This window comes from Rhipicephalus sanguineus, chromosome 5 (genome assembly GCF_013339695.2).
Source record: "Rhipicephalus sanguineus isolate Rsan-2018 chromosome 5, BIME_Rsan_1.4, whole genome shotgun sequence".
NCBI classification, from domain to species: domain Eukaryota; kingdom Metazoa; phylum Arthropoda; class Arachnida; order Ixodida; family Ixodidae; genus Rhipicephalus; species Rhipicephalus sanguineus.
The window spans coordinates 6,581,785-6,601,708 of NC_051180.1; the positions used below are offsets into that span (position 1 = coordinate 6,581,785).

Sequence of the window (19,924 nt, forward strand, 5' to 3'; positions counted from 1 at the left end):
CCTAATGGTGAGAGAGAGTGGGTGGCGCATGATGTGCTGGTTGCCCTTGTGTCTCATTCACTTGTTATGTGCAAAAATTGGCATGGTAGGGTATGAATGACTGGTTTAATGTGAACTTTTACAGCCTCTGCCAAATTACATTCGTGGACTGTTGGATTCCTTCGGTTCCTTGTTAGACTAACAAACGTCATGGCTTTCACGTACATTTCTTTATCTTAAAGGGACCGACAAATGAACCTTTGTGTATCTGGAAAGACCCTGAATTATAGTGATGGAATTGAGCACCCTTTCCACGATTTTAGTAGGATATGTATGTTTCAGTTGGGTTTGAAAATTGCAGCAACCGCAATGCGGTGTCGCTTGGTGGTGAAGCCTTAATTGGTAACTGGAGTTTTGAAGTACTTAAATTGCTGTATGTTGTGCACTGCTGCTCAGATAATCATTATTCGTGGTTTAAAATTACAGTCGGTATATAAAACTGCATCCCCACTTTATTCTTGCTTATTACGCAGTAAAAAGAGTTGATCCTGAGAAGTGAGGCTTCCTTCACGGCAATAGAGAGCTTGCATTTACTGTGGTGCATGCATGCAGCGTCTCTCAGGTGTTGCACACATGTGCTCCGTTGTTGGCGGAATCTGGCGCGAAGATGCATTCAATGGCTGTTGGCCCCTGATTTCAACATGTGTTGCATATAAGACTCCATCGGCAAACAAATTTTGACACAGTGTTCCATCACCTTTTCGCCCTGTTGCTAGCACGATTTCGCTGCGATAAAAAAGCAAGCACCTTAAAAATTGGTTGTCAGTCTTTTTAGGGCATAGCTAAGGACTCCTTTAAGTTTTCAAAGCAGAAATACAGGGATCTAGAAGAGATAATCAGAACTGTTCAAAACGGGTAAATGATTGTTGTATAGCTTGTAATGGTTAAGTCATTTTCCCAAAGCGAGGTAGCCAGCTGAACGACATAAGCTCTCATGTTCTTGCTTTAATGTTCCAGCAGGGATGAAATAAATCATTCTTTTGTGCAAGTTTTCTGTTCATTTTGGTGCACTTCAGTTTCAAAGGATTAGTAAACTATTAAAAAATTCAATTTTAGGAATAATCGTTATTGAATCAAACACAATAGTATGCAATTTTGTATATGTAAATCGTTGAATATTTCAATATTTGCGCACCCCTACAATATTTACAGTGTCGGAATTTTCCTGATGTGTACAATTCTCTATGCTGGCCTTACATGTTGCCTACAGGAAGCTTCTGTGCCATGATCATAAAATATTTTAACAGAACCTTCATAGGATTAGGTGTTTTACTTGTACTACATGTGGTGTGTACCGTGGAGATCCCGAGCAAGTGCCCCCTCCCCCCTACGGTGAAGGAAAATCTAACAAGATTTGGAGGGGGGGGGGGCCTCTTGCTTGGTCATGGAAAAATATTCAAGATGGCGGTGGAAGAGCCACTAAGAATAAAGAATGCACGTCTGTGCTCCTAATCAAATGCTTTATTGAAAGCGCACACATTTTCTGTTTTCATCATTCTCGTCTGGCGAATATAAACAATGATGAAACAGTGCAGTCAGAGGGGAGAAGAGGTTGCATATTTGAATCCCCGAAGCAGGGAGGGGACGCTTGCTCGGGAATTTACGGCAAAGCATTTGTATGATTCAGATATATTCATGTTCCACAAGCATAGTTGCATAGCCTGGTCATTAACCCTGTAGTAATGCCCAGAGGCAGTTATGCCTTGCAAAAAAATTGTGGGAAAACACTCACCATTTTTACTCTTCTCGTAAAGTTCATTTAAAGAAAAATGAGTGACATTTTATTCGAGGCATAACTTAATTAGTTTTGATTAAAAATCAATTATTTTGGTTAAATGTGCAGCAGAGTGGTAGCTGCATTATAACATGATAATATGCAATAACTGTTTTTCTATGAATCTTTGAGAGTAGGGGCGGGTTATCCAGGGTTCAAAAGGTTCAAATGAACCGGGCCCTCCGGGTCTAGGGCGTCCCCCAAGGACTGGAAAAGATGTCAGACTTCATGGCATGGTTCGAAAATAAGCCTTCTGCTGATAACCCCTGACTGAAACAGAGATTATCTATTTCGATAATGACTGTTTCAAAAAGCTGTTCGTTGCATAAGTTGCATAATCATGAAGTCAGCTAACAGTTTCTTCAGTCTTAGGCAAAACCGTTGCACTAGCTCAAAGCCATGCATTGCGTTATTAGAGATAGGGCAGAGGCGACTGTAGTAAATGAACCTTGTGAAAAATTCGGCAGATTCCCACGCCTCGTGGGAATCGATTTCATGCAAAGCAGCCGGCGAGTAATTGTCTATGCTGCATTTTTTGCTTGAGCCGAGCGTTACGAGGTGGATTGATATTAAGTGCAGTGGTTATGTGCACAGCATGGGCTTACCAGGAACATCCACTACACTGGCATCTACCGGTGACTACACTGGTAACTTATGGTTTGACATAATGTCAAGGTCAACACTCACATTAGAGCACAGACGTCAGTATTATCAAAACAAAGTATGCTTTATGGTGCGACGATGTAAATATCACACATAACTTTCGTTAGCGTATTACCAGGGGGTCGAGCAATGCTTGAATCTAGCTTGCTGAATCATAAGAATACAAATGTAATGTTTATTAGACTGCTATATAAGTGGAGCCAACATTGGAACCAACTATTGACGTTAACCCCACCCACACCAATTGACGTTACACAAGAAACAGCAAACATCCTAAACCTAACACTAACAGTCATGAGAACCTTTCATCCATCAGTTCTCCCAGAAATTAGCGACCAGAAAATCATACATGCTCTATTCTCATTCAGTGTCGCTCCAAAGCACACATCTGCGAAAACAATATGTCTTTACGATGGGGGGAACTAGGATGCAATAACTGAAGACCTTAACACCTCTCTTTCTATGTTTCACACTCGCACAATGCATGAAAACTGGTCAGTATTCAAAAACAAATTAACTGTGCTCACTAACATGTTCATTCCGAGGGTTACCTTTCATACTAATCACAATAAGCCATGGTTTCCCGTACATTTAAAACAGCTAGAAATAAAACGGCTGTTCCGTTCGGCCAAACGCAGTGGCACCCGGACTGGCTGAGACTAGTGTTGCGGAATGGGCGCCTCCATTCCATTCCAATTCCATTCCAGGGAATTAGAACTTACCACAATTCCATTCCTTTCAATTCCTCAAAATGAAAAACTTAGCCCATTCCCACTCCGGAATGGCCGGGCAGCTCAATTCCATTCCTGTAATTCCTCAATGTAGGAAAGCACTTTGATAGTTTTATCGAGTTAAGAATGAACATAAAGCTGATGTCATCAGATGCATTAAGAACTGGAAAAGTACGCAAAACACGTTACCAAGGTCAAGTGATAGTAGCTTGGTGACATATCTCCTGCAGTACAACCACCCTACTAATTCCCATAGGGGCAGTTCTCCTGTTACCTACAGCATTGGCATGGTCAGCAAGTTTGAACGAATGGTGATATTAACATTGTTTAAGCTTAAATGTGTGAATGCTAAAATGACACAGCCTATTTTATGCTGACAAAAAGTAGTGTTCAAGAAGACTAAGCAGTTTTGCCATGCGTCTGGAGCGCCTAGACAGGGGCACAGTACTGCAAAAGGGTGGAGGGAGTATGAGGTGAGACGGCGGGCAAGCTGGTATACGAAAGCTTCCAGTGAACACAAGCATTTCGCCAGCGTCAATACGCATCACAACTTGGAGAAGTGCTTTTTCGAATATGCGTCCGAGTTAGCAACGGCGACAGAAGCAAAAGCAATGAAGTGAAGGGTGGGGAGTCAGCAGGCCACTTGAGGCGCCGCCGAGTGAGTGAGTGAAACAACTTTATTGGGTCCAAAAGGGAAAAAAAATCACAAGGCGTAAGGGGGGAGGGGTGTATACTGCCACCGTAGTTTCCCACGATGGATACCAATGGCGAAGAATAGAGACAAGCGCGAAGAATACGACAGAATAGAGACAAAACTGCAGACTTACGCGAAGAATAGAGACAAACTGCAGAGCAACACAGTCTGTATAAGGACAGATTGTGGTAGAAGCATTGCTTATAAATGTACAGTGCTTGTAATCAGCCAAGCCATTTTGAAAATACTGCTTTATTGTTAAATTTGAGGCTCTGACTTACTAATGTTTGAAGTTTGAAGAACAGCGCATAGACGAAAACGTGCTGTATTTTCGGAAAAAAGACCTAATTCCATTCCTATTCCATTCCGTGCAAAAGGCGCTTAACATTCCATTCATCCAAGCATTGTCCCCATTCCATTCTGGGGGTCACAAAAATGTGGAATGATTCCGGAGTGGCAACTCCGCAACACTGGTTGGGACAGATACTTTGAGGTTGAAAAAATATCTACTTGAGATCCGGAATGCCAAGCATCCATTTTATCACAATGACTTACCAAAGCTTCTAACCAGCAACCCCAGGTAATTCTGTAGAGTTTTAAATGTAAAGCACACTCATGACATCACACTGACTAACGACGCGCACAAACCAGTCATGGACCATGATTGTAGGGAAATATTTAGCAGCACATTCACATCTGTCTTTACTAAAGCACCTGATACACCTTCACATTCACCATCAGTTAACATCGAAGCATTCAGGCCACCTATCACGTTTTTCGAAGAAGGCATTGCATCCGTAACTGATAACATGAAACTTTCATAATCAGCCGGTATGGACTCAATTAATTCCAAGCTACTGAAAAATCCTAGATCAATTTGTGCTGCATATTTGTCTTTTTTTCACAGTCACTCACCTCAGGAATCATTCCAGATGACTGGAAAACGGGGAAGGTCGTTGCAGAGTACAAATCAGGTAACAGAGACTCACCCTTGAACTACCGTACCGCCCCATTTCATTGACTAGTGTACCCTCTAGAGTGGACTCTGTTTAAACAGAAGCTGAAGGGACAAGGAAAATGTGTTCTGTTTAACAGGAGTTCTGTTTACTGAGACATGAACTGGGTTGAAACATTCGGTTACGAAAGCAGTCATACCAAAAGAAATTGTTCCATTTAAGCAGCAATTCCATTTAAGAGATTTCCGTTACTGAGAGCCCACTGTAAAATCATGGAACACGTCATCTACTCTCAAAACGTAAGTTTCTTGAACTCCTGTAATTTTAATAATGTGGTGCGGGATGGAACTTACCCATCCTTAAGTGTTATGTTAGAGCAGGGGAAACAACAGAATGCAAAAAGTTATGTGTGAAGCAGCGCCAGCGTGGCCTAGTTCCAGTGATAGAGAACATGGGTTCCGTAAAGGCCTCTCCTACAAAACACAATTAGCACTCTTTCTTCACAACCTGCACACTAACCTTGACCGTAACATGCAGACCAATGTAATCTTTCTAGACTATGCAAAAGCATTAGATAAAGTAAGTTCCTCACCGCCGCCTTTTCCTAAAACTTTCACACCTGCTCTTTCGCCCCTAACATTCTTCAATGGATTGAAGAGTTTCTGACTAACCGTTCTCAGTCAGTCTTTGTTAATGGTCACCTGTCTAACTCTCTCCCAGTCACATCAGGTGTTCTCCAAGAATCTGTCCTTAGTCCACTCCTATTCCTAATAAATATTAACGACTTGCCCGATCATGTAACTTGCAGCATTTGCATGTTTGCCGATGACTGTGCAAATCTTAACAGCATGCTTAATTAGTGCCACACATGGTTAATGACCCTTAATCCTTCTAAATGTGAACTTGTGTCTTTTTCCCATCGCCACAGCCAATATCATTTCCAGTATTCTATCGCTAACACCCCATTGAATCAGTACATCTTATAAATATCTTGGAGCAACCTTGTTCTATGATTATCATGGTGCACCCACATCGCTCTAATAGTTTCAGCATCCACTAAAGCACCCTGTTTTCTCAAGCGCCATCTCCACCTAGCACCCCCATGTGTAAAATTACTTGCATATAAATCAGTAATTAGACCAAAATTAGAATATGCATCTGCCATATGGTGCCCACAACAAGCGTATTTAATCAATGCATCAGAAGCGGTACAAAATCATGCCGCTAGCTTCAATCACTCATCTTATTCATATGATATCAGTATTTGATCTTTGAAAGCAAAATCTGGACTGCCACCCCTTGCGTCGCCGCACTGCAACTCTCGTTTCACAAATTCTTTCATTCTTTGCTCAACCAGTGACCTTATATAACAGCCGCAGCACGCATATCTCATTGAACCCGTCATCCATTTCAGGTTGCCCGCCCATCACCGTGCACCTCTACTTTTTCTGCCTCGTTCTTTTTTGAGCAGCCACAGACTGGAATGACCACCCCCGGGACATCGTGATCATCGCTTCATCATCTGCCTTTAAAGAACGTGTTATTGATCATCTTCAATATTAAAACAATCTTCATTGCTTATTGTTAACCTGAATAAAACCCCACCCCTTATGTAATGCCCCTCCAAGAAAGTGGGGCCTTTAAGGTGATAAAGTGAACTGAACCCGGCATGATGTCTGTGTCACAGGTTTGCATATGTAATGTTTATTGCTTTGTTGTAAACTTAGATAACCAGCACAGCAACTGCAGTTGAAGTTGCACCGACGTTATGCCTGCATAGAGTCTTTTTACAAAGCAGTTTCAAGACCTGGCGGGGCTGTGTGGTAGAATACCTGATTGCCACGCAGAACATTTGGGTTCGATTCCTGCTGAGATCCTAATTTTTATTTTTTGCATTGGTCGGGTCAATGCTGCCGATGTCAGTTTCTCTTATTGCTCTCACATTGAAGTTACTAATGTCTGTCATCGCCATTCCCGGGTAGATATAAACTGTCAGACACCTGCAGCGCATACCCGCATACCGAGGCCTTTGGTATACAGGTACTATATGCCACACGTGTCTGGAGAAAAGGGTTTGACAATATACGCGACAGAATATTCACGTTATTCATGTCATGACCAGACAGTCATATTTCTCAAAACTCTCTTACCCTCCCATACCAATTTTGGTCCACACCAAGCTAAAGAGGTGATCACGAGAACACCCAGACATAGGTAGCTAGATAGATAGAAACGCTCTAAGTGCCTGCAGTTCTCAAATAAATGCTGCATATTTAAAAAGTATCATTCTTATGTGGGTGGCACCTTTCCCAATGGGCTTGAACAGTTCATTTCATTTGTGAGCAACGAAGGCTATTCTTTTGTGGAAGACATGCTGAAACTTCTAATTCGTGAAAAAGTCTGAAGGTGCATTCCCAGATGTTCAGGAGGCTCTTAGAATTTTTTGCGCTTGATGGTCACGAATTGCACTGGCGAACGATCATTCAGCAGGCTGACTTTGGTCACAAACAGGCTTCGCTCAACAATGACTGACAGCCACCTCAGCAATTTATCGCTGCTGAACATGGGGACGGAGATTCTTAGGAGGGTCAATGTAGATCTCATCAACAAACTGTTCCAGCAAAAGGCACAAGAACACTTGTAGAAACGCACATACTTTTCTTTCTTTTCTGAAAAGATTAATAAAGAGAGAAAACTTGGTCACCCCATTTCAAGGTATAATTTCTGCGAAACGCTTTAGCCTAATTTTTACACTGTCTTGAAGTAAAAAAAATTTTGTGATATGTAAATTCTTATTTTACTGCACATGCAGAGAATGCATGTGAATTATGAATGTGTTTCTTTCTTTTATAAAAATGGATATTGGTTGCAAATTTGTAAATGTATGAGCTGTTTAAAACTGAACGATCTATACATAAATGTAAGAATGAAAGTATGTATGACTGTTTATTCGAGTGTGTTCTAAAAACATTTTTGTGAAAGCTCAGTATCGATCTAATTTTTGCAGGCACCACCTTTTTCTAAATGATGTAGGTCCCCTCATGATGGAAACATATGAATAATAAACCATTTAATTATAGTTATGCTCAATCGGCATGATACAAAATAATATCATCGTTTGTATCAAAATGATGACTTAGCAGTGCTTAAATCTGTGTTGCTGGACGAAATCACAAAATAGCCAGATGAATGGTAGCGTATTTACTGCAAGGATGTGCGAACACTTTCTTAGAAAGGTCCACCTGTCTACTTTGACAGTGCTCACGCAGCAGGCAACCAAAGTGTGCACTGTCAAATTGGTGAAGCAGATAGAGGAAGCCATTTTTTGTGATTGCACTTTCTGATTTTTGAGGGAAGATGTCTTTTGAAACAAGGGTAAACTGCGCTAAAATTTAAGACGAAGGGAAAAAACACATAAGACACTTATAGTGCACTTGTAAGTGTCGTATGTGTTTCCTCCTTTCATCTTGACTTCTGGCACAGTTTACCCTTCTTTCAGTATGAATCAACAAGCTCAATAGTTCTTAATGCTGTCCGGGCACGAAGCCAGGATTCTTTTTTTGGGGGGGGGGGGGGGGGGGGGGGGGGGGGGGCACTTGCTGGAGGCCATGAAAAACACCCATTTTTCTTATTTAGTTTTGGTAAAGCACCCACAACCATGAGAATTTGGGGGTGGGGGAGTTACAGCAGGGCCGTACCCCCCCCCCCCCCAAAATTCAATAGACACGACTGATGCTGTCTATATCTATTCATCTCCTCGTTAGCGCTTGTCTGCATCCTTCTCATCCCTTGTGTTGCTTCCGCACTATTACAATTCTGATCCTCGTATAGTTCACTTCTGATGAAAATCTCTGCACGTGCTCTGCAAGAAAGTGGACACCCAGGCGGTCTTCATATACACTTCGAAGATTGTTCGAGTAAATACGGCATGTGTTTTTTCTGGCGACTTCTAAAAAGGCTCAGGTCTCAAGAATGACGAATTACTTAGGCGAAGAAGTGGGGGCAGGGCTGAGGGCCCTCCCTTGTTTTTTTGAACCGGGCCCTAAGCACTGTTAATCCGGTCCTATATGAGAGCTTCATTACCATTCTTTGAGGCATTATATTCAATGTATCAAATATGTTTCAGTGGATATAACCCACCCGGCTTATGAACGCTGGGCAGGTGGATGGGGGGATGTTAGGAGTGGACTTTCAGGCTTTTAAGAGTGGAGTGACAAATCTGGCTGATTGTTGCAGGATTGGCAGTGCATTAAGATGAGATTGAATGAGATAACAATTCCGGGCAAGGGCTGGGATATAATGCATGTGAACTATTGGAACCATTGGCAGTGCATTTAAGATGAGATTGAATGAGATAACAATTCCGGGCAAGGGCTGGGATATAATGCATGTGAACTATTGGAACCATTTCATGCTACGAAAAGAGGAATGCATGTTTTAGTGACACATCTGTTGAAACTTACAAGGGCAGAAAAGTTTCTTAGGCATTATTTTGTGACGTTTCTTTATATTAAATGACTGTGACATTGCCCTTTGCCATAATGAGTATGTGTCTCTTTCCTTACATATTTGCTGGCAAAGCTACAAATAAAGATAGATGGAAGTTAATACATGTCCTGTGTTTCTTGTCTTATGTGAGTGACACTTCTGCACTCCTCCCTGAAGCTATGTACCATCTTGCAGAGTTATAGGCTTTGTTAAACTATTGCAGGTGGCATCATTGACACAAGATGACAACAGGGCATTTGCTAAAGCTACTGTAAGATCACAGGCCAAAGATGACATTCAGTTTCCCTTTGTTAGGACAAAAAAGTGCTGAAATTTAGGATATCACTGTTCGCATAAAGAAAATTTTCTTTCTGTACTGTGACCAACCTGGAAAACTATGTAGATGATAAGCAAAAAATGTCACAGTTAGGCAAAATTATGTAATGCCTAACACTAAATGAATGCAAGAGTACTTATATTATCATTGTATTGCATGTAGAATAGTATATTCAATATGGACCTCAGCTTGCTTTGCCGTGGTGTACCTGTGGGTGTACACCTTCTTACCACTGCGGCATCATTGCCAGTACTAACGTCTCTGTCAAAATCCAGTGCAGGTGTGTGACAGGAATGAACCAGTGCAAGGGACGCAAGCAGGAGTGGTCACTGTTTACATCTTCAATGCCCTTAGCATGCACACCAGACTATTATTCTACAGTGTCTGACAGCTCTAGTGGAGTACACATCACAATGGCTGGAGCCATCTCTGTGTGGCACCAGCTGGACTGTGACAAGCTGCATACTTTTGCTTGAGACAACTGTGTGGGAACAAAAAGAGGGCACCGAGCACGGAAAGATCTTTAAGCAAATGTAAGGGCTTGCAATGAAGGAATTCTGAAAAGGTCTGATGTGCCATCTTGCAATAAAGAAGCAACATTTATGCCTGTTCTGTCTCATAGGAATCTCCTAAATATTGGCCATACAAGTTTGTGGCTAGGGAGGGATGATGCCCAGGAGATGCCCTCTTGAAATGTTAACCCCTTCTCCCACTTCAGTCTTGGTGCACAGGAAGTTTCACCCTATAGGTAGTTCCTGCAGGGCTTGTAATTGAGCTTACTCTAACCACCTGCTTCACCCAAAGGCCAATCCTGGTATTGGAACTTGTTTGCTCATTAGCAATTGTTAATTAAAAAAGTGGCTTCAAGCATTGCACGAACAAAGCTAGATCATTAAAAGATTACTATGATATCCTACACAGACCTCCCCGACACAATTCACTAAATAGTCACAAATTACCTGTACGTGGTGTGCCTGATCAAGCCGTAAGATAGTATGTAGCTTGTTTATGTTATTTTTTTAATCAGTAAATTAACCATGGAAAAACCAGATTGTCCTTAGTGATGCTTGATATACAGTGCATGAAACCAGTGAATATAAACTGCAATTATGCCACCAAAAGTATCGGCAAAAGTAGATTCACCGTGCTGGAAACCTTATTTTGCATTGAGACTGTATAGGCATTAACAACATATTTTCATTGATTTCATTACTTCTAATTTCCCCATTTGCATAATCCTACCTCATCCATACCTTGCTGTGCACCCAATAATTATTGACCTTGGGGGTGTTAATAAAGTGACCAGTTTATTTAAGATACCTGCTAGCCCCAGTGCCAACCTCATTAAACAGATGCTTAATAAGTCCTGCTGTGTACTCATGCCTGCAAGAATTTTTGGCATCCCCTTCATAGCAATTTTGATGGTCAGGAATGCGATGCATCTCCACACCTGATGACAGGCATTTGCCTAATTACCACTCCATCTTGCCAACAACAAGCAGCCCCTGTAATATGTTTGAACACGTGCTATCATGTAAGGTCATTATAAGTTTGCTGAAACCACCTTGCTCTTAGTTCTGGCACAGCATGGTTTCCATAAATGCAAGAGTGCAACTTGCAAAGCTAAACTTGCTTCCTTGACAAACTGCACCTATAATTCTAGACCATTCTTTAATAGCTCTTTATCTTGATTACTCGTAAAAACTCGATAAAGTGAACCATAAGCCACTGCTTTTCAGAAAGTTGCTCATCACCTATGCCTGAGTGTACGTTTCCTTAATTATCAGTTTCAGTTACGAGTTTATACGTGAAGGCGCAAAATCTGGAGTACCACTGGAGTCTATCACAGGTATTTTGCACTTATTTAAAGGGGCCATTCAACAATTTTGAATTATTTATACAATGAACCAGAAGCTTACTGCCAATCGCTTGCCACAAAATGTTTTTTACGGGGTAAATTGTTATAGGCTAAATCCAAAGGTGGCGGTGCTGTCCGCCGCATCGCCACTAATGAAGCAGCGGACGGCGCGTGTGTAATTAAGGCACACACACGAGTCCTAATGACAGCGCTGGATTTCCGTTTTGCACACTCACGCGCGCGCGTACTAAGTATGCTTTACCACAAAACTCTGCGCGCGCTTTGCCGCATGACACGGCTGTGTTGCGGCAATGTTGACTTTAGAAAGACGTTTAGGGTTCGGCAATTTAAGCTGGACAAAACTAGAGCTCCCAGCAATAAATTTTCCGTTTTACTTCCTTGTTCATTTGCATGCACCTACGTAAATAGACACTGCTCAGAAAACCGACTGTCATCATCGATGACAGCATAAGTTACACGGACAATATACGTCAGGTGAACGCCTTCTCATATCCCGTCGCTTCCAACTTGCGCATTCCGTATGTCTCGCGCAGTTACTCAAGAGGGAACTTAAATAAAAGTGATGGTTCCATACACTTCGCCAATAGGACTGTCCAACTGTAAGCGATCGATCCACGCAACGCACGCACTTACCACACATCCACGTAGGCCACAGTACGCTGTGCGACGCCAGACGGTCGCATCGACCTCGATGTCTTCACCGAAGACCGCTCGCCGATCGGGCCCCGTCTCGTCCGCGATGCCATCATGAAGACCGCTCGCCGCATCGGTTCCTGTCCGTGAACTCCTGTGACCGCTCCCCCATCTATGCTGTCTCTTTGCTTGCTTCAGGCACGCTGCAGCTTCGATTTCTTTCTCTTCCTACTTTTCTTTTTACCCACTTCCCCCCACCCCTAAGGGCGCGTAGCCGTGTCACCACAAGGTAGACACAAATGAGTGCCATTCTTCCTTTCCATCAAGAACTACTACTGCTACTACCGCTACTACTAATACAGACATTCACAAATCGCATAACACATGGCCTTTATCTCACGCTCGTACAGCTCGTTACCGTTGCTTGGCGGCGGTCCTCTGAACACAGGGACATCGCAGAAACAAAAGCGGCAACGACTTGCACATGGATCACTTTCTACAGCACTCTACACAACGCAACCATGTAGTACCATGTCCCCTCGGTTACACCGCGGCCAATGCCGCTAACCGCTAATCCACACAGTTCACGCTCAAAACTACCACCAGTAGTGCCGCCGCTGCCAACACCCACCACGAGAACAAGCCACATAAACGGCAGCCTGAACGCTACTCTGCCGCCACCTATTTACACACTTCAAGCCAAGTCAAGCCGGTTTTAAGCGGCTATATGGGTGCGCCGAACGCTTTTGCCACATTTTGTCTCGTGCGCCCAGGGCGACCCAACGCCGGCCGTCAGAATAACGAAGCGCTATTTTCACGAGGGTCGCAGTAGGGCCGGCCTATGTCAAGCCCTGGACGTGGCTACGAATGAACGGATCCAAAACATTTTGTGATCGGCCCGTGTTCTCGAGAGCTAGCGGCGAGGACTTTCAGAGACCGCTTTTGCACCTATGGCAAAAAAAAGTAGTATGCACTGTACTTGCGGGTCATAAACACAGACTAAATAAACGAACGTTGCGCGTGCGTCTTCACGCGTGGTCGATCGCAGCGGAGCCACGCGGAGAGTGCCTGCGGTGCCTGCCTCTTTTCGTGTACTACTAACAGCGACTACACTACACGACTACACTCAACTATGGCGGGCTACAGTCATTCGGTGCCGGTGATCACGTCGTGTCTCGATGAAACCGCATGATTTTGCCAAATTTTGCGTATGCTAGCGTTATTTATTAAGTCATATTGCGTAACAGATTGTACGTAGCGCCAACTTTGACTGAAACCTAGAAAAAGCACCGATAATGCTTTCCATGTGCAATGCTGTAGGCCTGCAAGGTCAGGTGAGTGCACTGCATTTAGCGATTCTATCGCAGCTCGTCAAATTGTTCGTTCGGTGAAGACAATGAGAGGACGAACATTTCGCACGCTCCTTCACGGACGGAATCACTGGAAGCTTGCGCATCAATGAAACCGTTCTTGTCGATGTGTTCAGGCGCTGCCTTGTGTTTGCTTCTACTGCGTGTTGTTTATTCATTGCACGTCCAAAGGTTAGGTTTTGTTTTATAAGGCTGTTAAAATGCATATACCGGGCTGATCTATCGAAGTGGACTGCTAATAATCACACTTTACAAGCGCCTCAACAACTACTTGCTATGCGAGTACTGTTTTTGCGAGACTGAACTAAAGCCACCTATCCTAACCTAAGCTGCAGCTTGTACGGTACAGAAATACTTGCATATCTGATATGAGAAACGTTGGAGCGCATAAAGTAGTTTCCTTTGAGTCGGTTCATGGCGATTACTGACATATCGTACCATATACCGCATTATTGAGTACTCGCTTGTATGTGTTAAGACGATGATTTTATATTATATCGACCAATTAGCAACCATGGCGATTATCTGAACCTTCAAGAGCACTTTCAACTCATTAACACTTGCTGTGAAGCCTGGCAAATGAGGCTTAACTCTTCGAAATGTAAAGCAGTGACATTCTCGCGTCAATCCTCAAAGCTTAACTTTTGCTATTGTATAAATACAAACGTGGTATCTCAAGTATCAGTATATAAATATTCAGGTTCTTGCACCAGTCAATTCCTGAGCCTCTCATATAATAACCATATGTGCCAACACTTCCAAATTTAAGATCTGCAAATTAGCATTCCTAACATTCGTAGGTCCGCAGCTTGAGTTCTCTATGCGGTCTCCCTATTATGAGTACTTAACCCTTTGTGTGGCAGCGGGACACATACGTCCCACTTTTACGTCGGCAAAAATTTTTTCTCCCATGTCACCCGTTGCAATGAGCGCAATGCTAAGTCACTCGTACCTTACCCAAGTCTTCGTAATCTCGAGGGAAATTCTTTTACCGAGCTTTTGAAGGGCGGAATCAGTGTTACAATGGTGTTGAATTTTGATCAGTTTTTTTAAGTAGCTTCTGAATTTTTCTGTTCTTCAGATAGAAAGAACCTACCAATCAAAATGCCGGATAATTTCCTCCTCTTCTGGTTTTTCAGAGAGGCCATTTTAGCTTCCAGTCATCACATGTTTGTGTAAATTTGTGAAATAACTTGGCCGATAAATGCGTCAAAATGCAATCCCCTGCGAAATTGCGATGCTCATCATGCGGCATAATTGTGGATATTGTTGCGTGGAAATATTTTTCTTGATATCATATACCTCCTGAAAAGTAGGCACATATTCAGGGACAACAGCCGTACTCGACAATTTCGAGAGCCAGTGCCAGGACAGGCAAATGGGAAAAAAATATGGTTGGTGCATGCAGTAAAATAAGCTTTACAGGAACAGACCACAGCGCTATGACGGCTCACAAGAGGCGCAGGTGCAGGTGGTGTTTCACTGCTGGAAATGAGGTCCGTACAACTTTCTTCGCCACAACTTGAGAAGTGATACTCTGTGCCACTTGCTTCGGCCGTTTCATCCCAGACACCCAATTCAATCGCGAGATGGTGCCGTCATGAAACAGTGGGACAGAAACACTTTTTGATAACACCCTCATGAGTCAGTGGGACATATATGGCCCACTTTTTTTCAGTAAGCTACTGGCTTGATTTTGATGAAATTTGTTTTATACTATTTCTTTGTAGTTTATATCAATATACCACAGCCGGTTTTTATATCACCATGCCAAAAATATAGGCAAACCTAGAAAGGGTTAATCCACATGTTAGGACCATCCAATATCGAGGCAATCCATTAATTTCCCCATTTACAACCGCCAATCAGGTATAACTGAAATAAAGCTCGACCTTCAAACAATAAGTATCCGACATGACATAGTGCTCCTGTCCTTGATCCATGGATACTTTCACCAGCCATCAAACTTGCCACTGGAACACGTGTCTTGCACATCATGACTGTTTTATAATAATTGAAGCTTGACTCGTATCTATGGAAACACTGACACATCTGTATATATTCATCTGTACATGTTGACATGTCATAAATTACATTGTTAAGTGTCATGCAAAATTTTTTTTTTCTCATGCAAGAAATGTGCTGTCCAATATGCTGCCACGAACTGTCTACCTGGGAACTTTTAACATTTCTTTCCTATTTCTCTTGGCTTTAGTGCTGCCTTGCAAGCACATTTTTGTAACTTAAGATGTTGTTTATGTGCATGAGCTATGTGCATCTTTAGGTGTTCTTTTTCTTATATGTGAGTGGTGCGCCACTTTTTATGTTACCATAAACAAGGGTGGTCCACCTGCGCCATCCTGCTACAATACCATATCCCTGCACCTTGTGTGCCCATTCAAGTGGAAAACTTGTGCCAACTGCGCCAAAGTTCGCTATTCCACTTGCTTATGCAGCAGTGGAGCGTTCATGATCCAACATAGTCTTGGTCTGGCTCCAGAGATACGAACAGCTTTTCCATGTTGCTGCAGACGCCCTCCCGTCTCGCTCTCTTCACCAATACATTTTTTTATTACATTAGGCCTAACCAAAGTATCGGCACCGCCAGGTCGTGCGATTTTGACCTCCGTTATTGACAGTCCGGCATTTTGTCTGGAAGTACATCTGTTCTCCTTCTTCTTCTTCTTTTTTTTTGTCTGGAAGCTTAACTTCGTGGTGGCACGAGCGAAATGACCGGCTGCGTCAGTGCTGTCATCTCGTCGCTGGCTTTCGGCGTTTTGGCGTCTCGGGCGCATTCTTTCTCTCCGCGTCTCCTTGTAAGCTCATTGTTTCTCCGGCATACCACGGCTACACAATAAACATCACAACTTCAGAATGAGAATGACTCTTGTAGCCGATATAGACCGATATATATATCCGCCGCTGAAAATTGTTGTTCTACGTGTCGTCTTGTCCGCAGACGCGATCCGCCAGACCCTAGCCTTATACAGGTTTGCTGTAAAAAACATCCTGCGGAAAGGAGGCACTGCCATGACCAGCTCATCCAAATGTTGCAGTCATGAGTGGCAAGGAGAGTTTAGAAGCAGAGCGTGAAGTTGCCACTTTCTCAGGCACCCTCTTTTCTGTGCTTACTCTCTTCAGAGCCGCCAGTGCCTGCTGTTTGGTGTCATACAACAGATAGAATGCTATCGGCCAGTACCCGACATAAATCGAGCGGTATTTGGATCAGATTCGATTTTTGCCATGGGGTGCCACCACAAGCTGGCACTGCGCTCCATAGTATGCTAACATTACACAGTGGGCCACACTGACACACAGGAATCATGACGGGAGAGAGTGATCGTGTTTCATCATGTGCGCTCTAAGTCATGACTCGCGCTGATGTAACTTTACTCCCCCCATGGCCATCCCGCACTGTGTAGCTTCCAGCGTGCTCGTTGGGACGAGTGAAAGGGCTTAAAGCTTGCGATAAATCCTTGCAACTCTGCATGTGCCCGATGGATTTGAGAAGTTTTTGCGGCTATTGATTTGTGAGGCAATAAACTGTGATGCTGAGGTAATTTGACGATTACTTTGAAAAGCGGTTCAGGACCTCTTTAATACTGCATGTCACTTGCACTGCACAAAGTTCTTTGGTATACCGATTGTAAAGCTAAGCCTAAATGCCCATGTATGTATTGTGGTGAAGCATTCCGATAGTGTCTTCAGGGTCGCGATGCATGGTCGGCGTTCAGTGCTAGTGCATACAGTGGCTCTCACGCGAGAAGTACGTGTTGTGCAATTATTTACACACCTAATAGTTATTACTTATTAAGTACGATGGAGCATGAGCGGTACTAAGTTGGGGTGATGATAAAATGTACTGTGCAAGCAGAAAATCACAACAGAAACTTTTCGTTTGCAACGACATTTTCTTCTTTTTTTTATAAGTGGCTTGGCTGCTGGTTTTCTGGTTAATTTGAATTTCCTGTTTGCAATGACTCTTTGACACCTATCACACATAGAAGCCGTATGGGCCATGCTCGCCTTGTGACTAATGCTTCACAGCAATACTCATATTGTATATTGTGGTCAAGCCAGCTCATAACATTTTTTCGTGTTAAAGGGCCCCTGACAGTGAAAGTATTGTTTACGACTTTTTTACTGTAATTTGTATCTTTGTGCCTGGTCATCCCAAAATTGAATCGTATATGCTCAAACGCATGGTATAATTCATGCTAGCATCGTTAATTGAGAATGATTTTGTGTCAATTCGAAATGCCCACCTAAATACCACAAGAAACCAGCGCCCCACAGCGGGGGAGGGCCTAAGACCATGTGCACTGAAGCTTTGGTGACATTGAAAAAGCGCAGTTTTCAAATCTGGGCCCTGCACGCAGTGCTTTGGTATTGTTAAAGGGGTACTGACACCTTTTTTCGAAGGCGAGTTTACTCTGCCATACAAATCTTCAGTATGCAGAGACGGCTCTGAGCAAGTGTGAAGCTCAGCAAATGCTGACAAGACATATTAATTTGATATTAAAGTCATTTTTTTTTGGTGCACCTACTGATGTCGACACTAGCTTGACGTCAGGCTACAGTACAAATTCTGGTGACTTCACGCAGCAGCCTGGCTAGTTGTGATGACGTTAGTACCAAAACTTCCAAGATGGCCGCTTGTGCGTCATCAAAACTTCCAAAATGGCCGCTTGTGCGTCACCAACGGAGCCACGGTCTGGGGCGGCCGTGGAAACGTCACTATATATTGTGCGAGCACGTGACGAGAAGCTCATACCGTGTTGTGACGTCAGGGTACAGTAGGAACCGAAACTAGCTTTTAAAGACATACTGCAATTACTTTTGCAGGGCGCACTCGTGCTTAGGACTGCCTTTTCTAGGCTCCTGAGGGCTTGACCTTTCATTTGACGCAAAAAAACGATAACTGAAAATATTCGTGTCAGTACCCCTTTAAGTACGTGCCCCCCTACCCTCACGCAGAAAAAAAAGAAAGCATTCCTGGCTGAAGCAGTCAGAACTAAGCTGAGACTAGGCCTAACAGTGGAGGGGTGACGAACAATAATCCTCGCTAGTCAGAGAGTGCCCCGCACGTCGACAGTACTCTCTTTACTCACGGAATGGAACGTCACACGGGTCCTCTGTCTCCGTCATACTAGTGGCGATGTCGTGAGGTACTGAAAACTCAGATGAGCACCCACGCTTACTTTAAAACCAAATTAATATATCTTAAAGGCAACATCACTCAATTCATTAATAAGAATGCGACCAGGTTTGCTCTGTCAAATAATTTTCTGCTACTGAAAGTCGCTACAAATTATGGCAAGCAAACTGCTTGTTTCAGCACAATTTCCATTTGGAACACTTTAAGCCCTGATTTAAAGGGACACTAAAGAGCAAAAAGATTTTTCTCGCATTAGTAAAGTGGTCTTCCACGATACCAAAAACACCACGCTTGCTGCGAGAAGACGCTTAATAAGCGAGAAAACGCGCAAAAAGAAAATACAGGTGGCGACGCCACCTTGGAATTCCCGCACCATTTGCTGTGACGTCACATATTTTTGACGGCACCTGCTTGGGTCTACGTAGTTCCTAATCAGTTAAATCAAAGTACATTGTCCTCTGAGGGGTCCAGAGACGTGATAAAATGAGCTTGTGGAAATTTCGTCGAGCCAGTGGCGCCAAAATACGTTAAATGCTCTTTGAAATGTTTTACGTCACGAATTACAAAGTTCGGCGCGAAATTTAAAAATGAAGCTTTGAACTTGGTTTTCTCTGCTAATAATAAACCTATGGTGGTGAAATAAACTACACAAGACTCTTTAGTGTCCCTTTAAGAATGTTATCACTAAACCATTTTTGATCATCTTTGAAAACATGCTTGCTCTCATCACTTTAATTAGCATACCATTCCCTTTTTGCATTGCCTTTATTGATGTTTTGCCATGTGTTTTTATGCTGTTCCTGAACCTACGTGCTTCCATCGCATTAATTTGTCTATCATTTGGTTTTTGTGTTGCCCATATTGAGTTTTTCCATATATCTTTTACTATATTTGTGAATGTGCATTCAGTTTATTCCCTGTACTTACTAATTCTTTTTTTTCTGTCCAATTCTGATAGGAGGCCCTCCCGCAATTCTTACTTTTGGGCCTCCTCCTGAAAATATTGCACCTTCATATATGCATTGTATTCTGTGATTCTTTAATAAACTCATAATCGGTCAGAAGTGCCCACGCTTGCAGGACTATCAAACAACACAAGCATCTAGAGTTTCCAAATTTGGTGTCGGGGGTGTACTGCTCCAAGTGATCCTTAACTCCATTTTGTGTGCTCCGAACCTGCTCCAGCACGCAGTTTTTTAGTT

General features: G+C 43.0%; 1 protein-coding gene across 1 annotated transcript in view; it reads left to right on the forward strand.

Moving 5' to 3' along the window:
* The first annotated feature begins 13,310 nt into the window (after nt 1-13,310).
* Nucleotides 13,311-19,924, forward strand: part of LOC119393149 (ATP-dependent zinc metalloprotease YME1L) — a 232,881-nt gene continuing 226,267 nt past the window's right edge. Inside the window, 1 exon segment of the mRNA XM_049416127.1 lies at nt 13,311-13,528. Coding sequence (XP_049272084.1) covers nt 13,490-13,528 — 39 coding nt within the window. The 5' untranslated portion in view covers nt 13,311-13,489.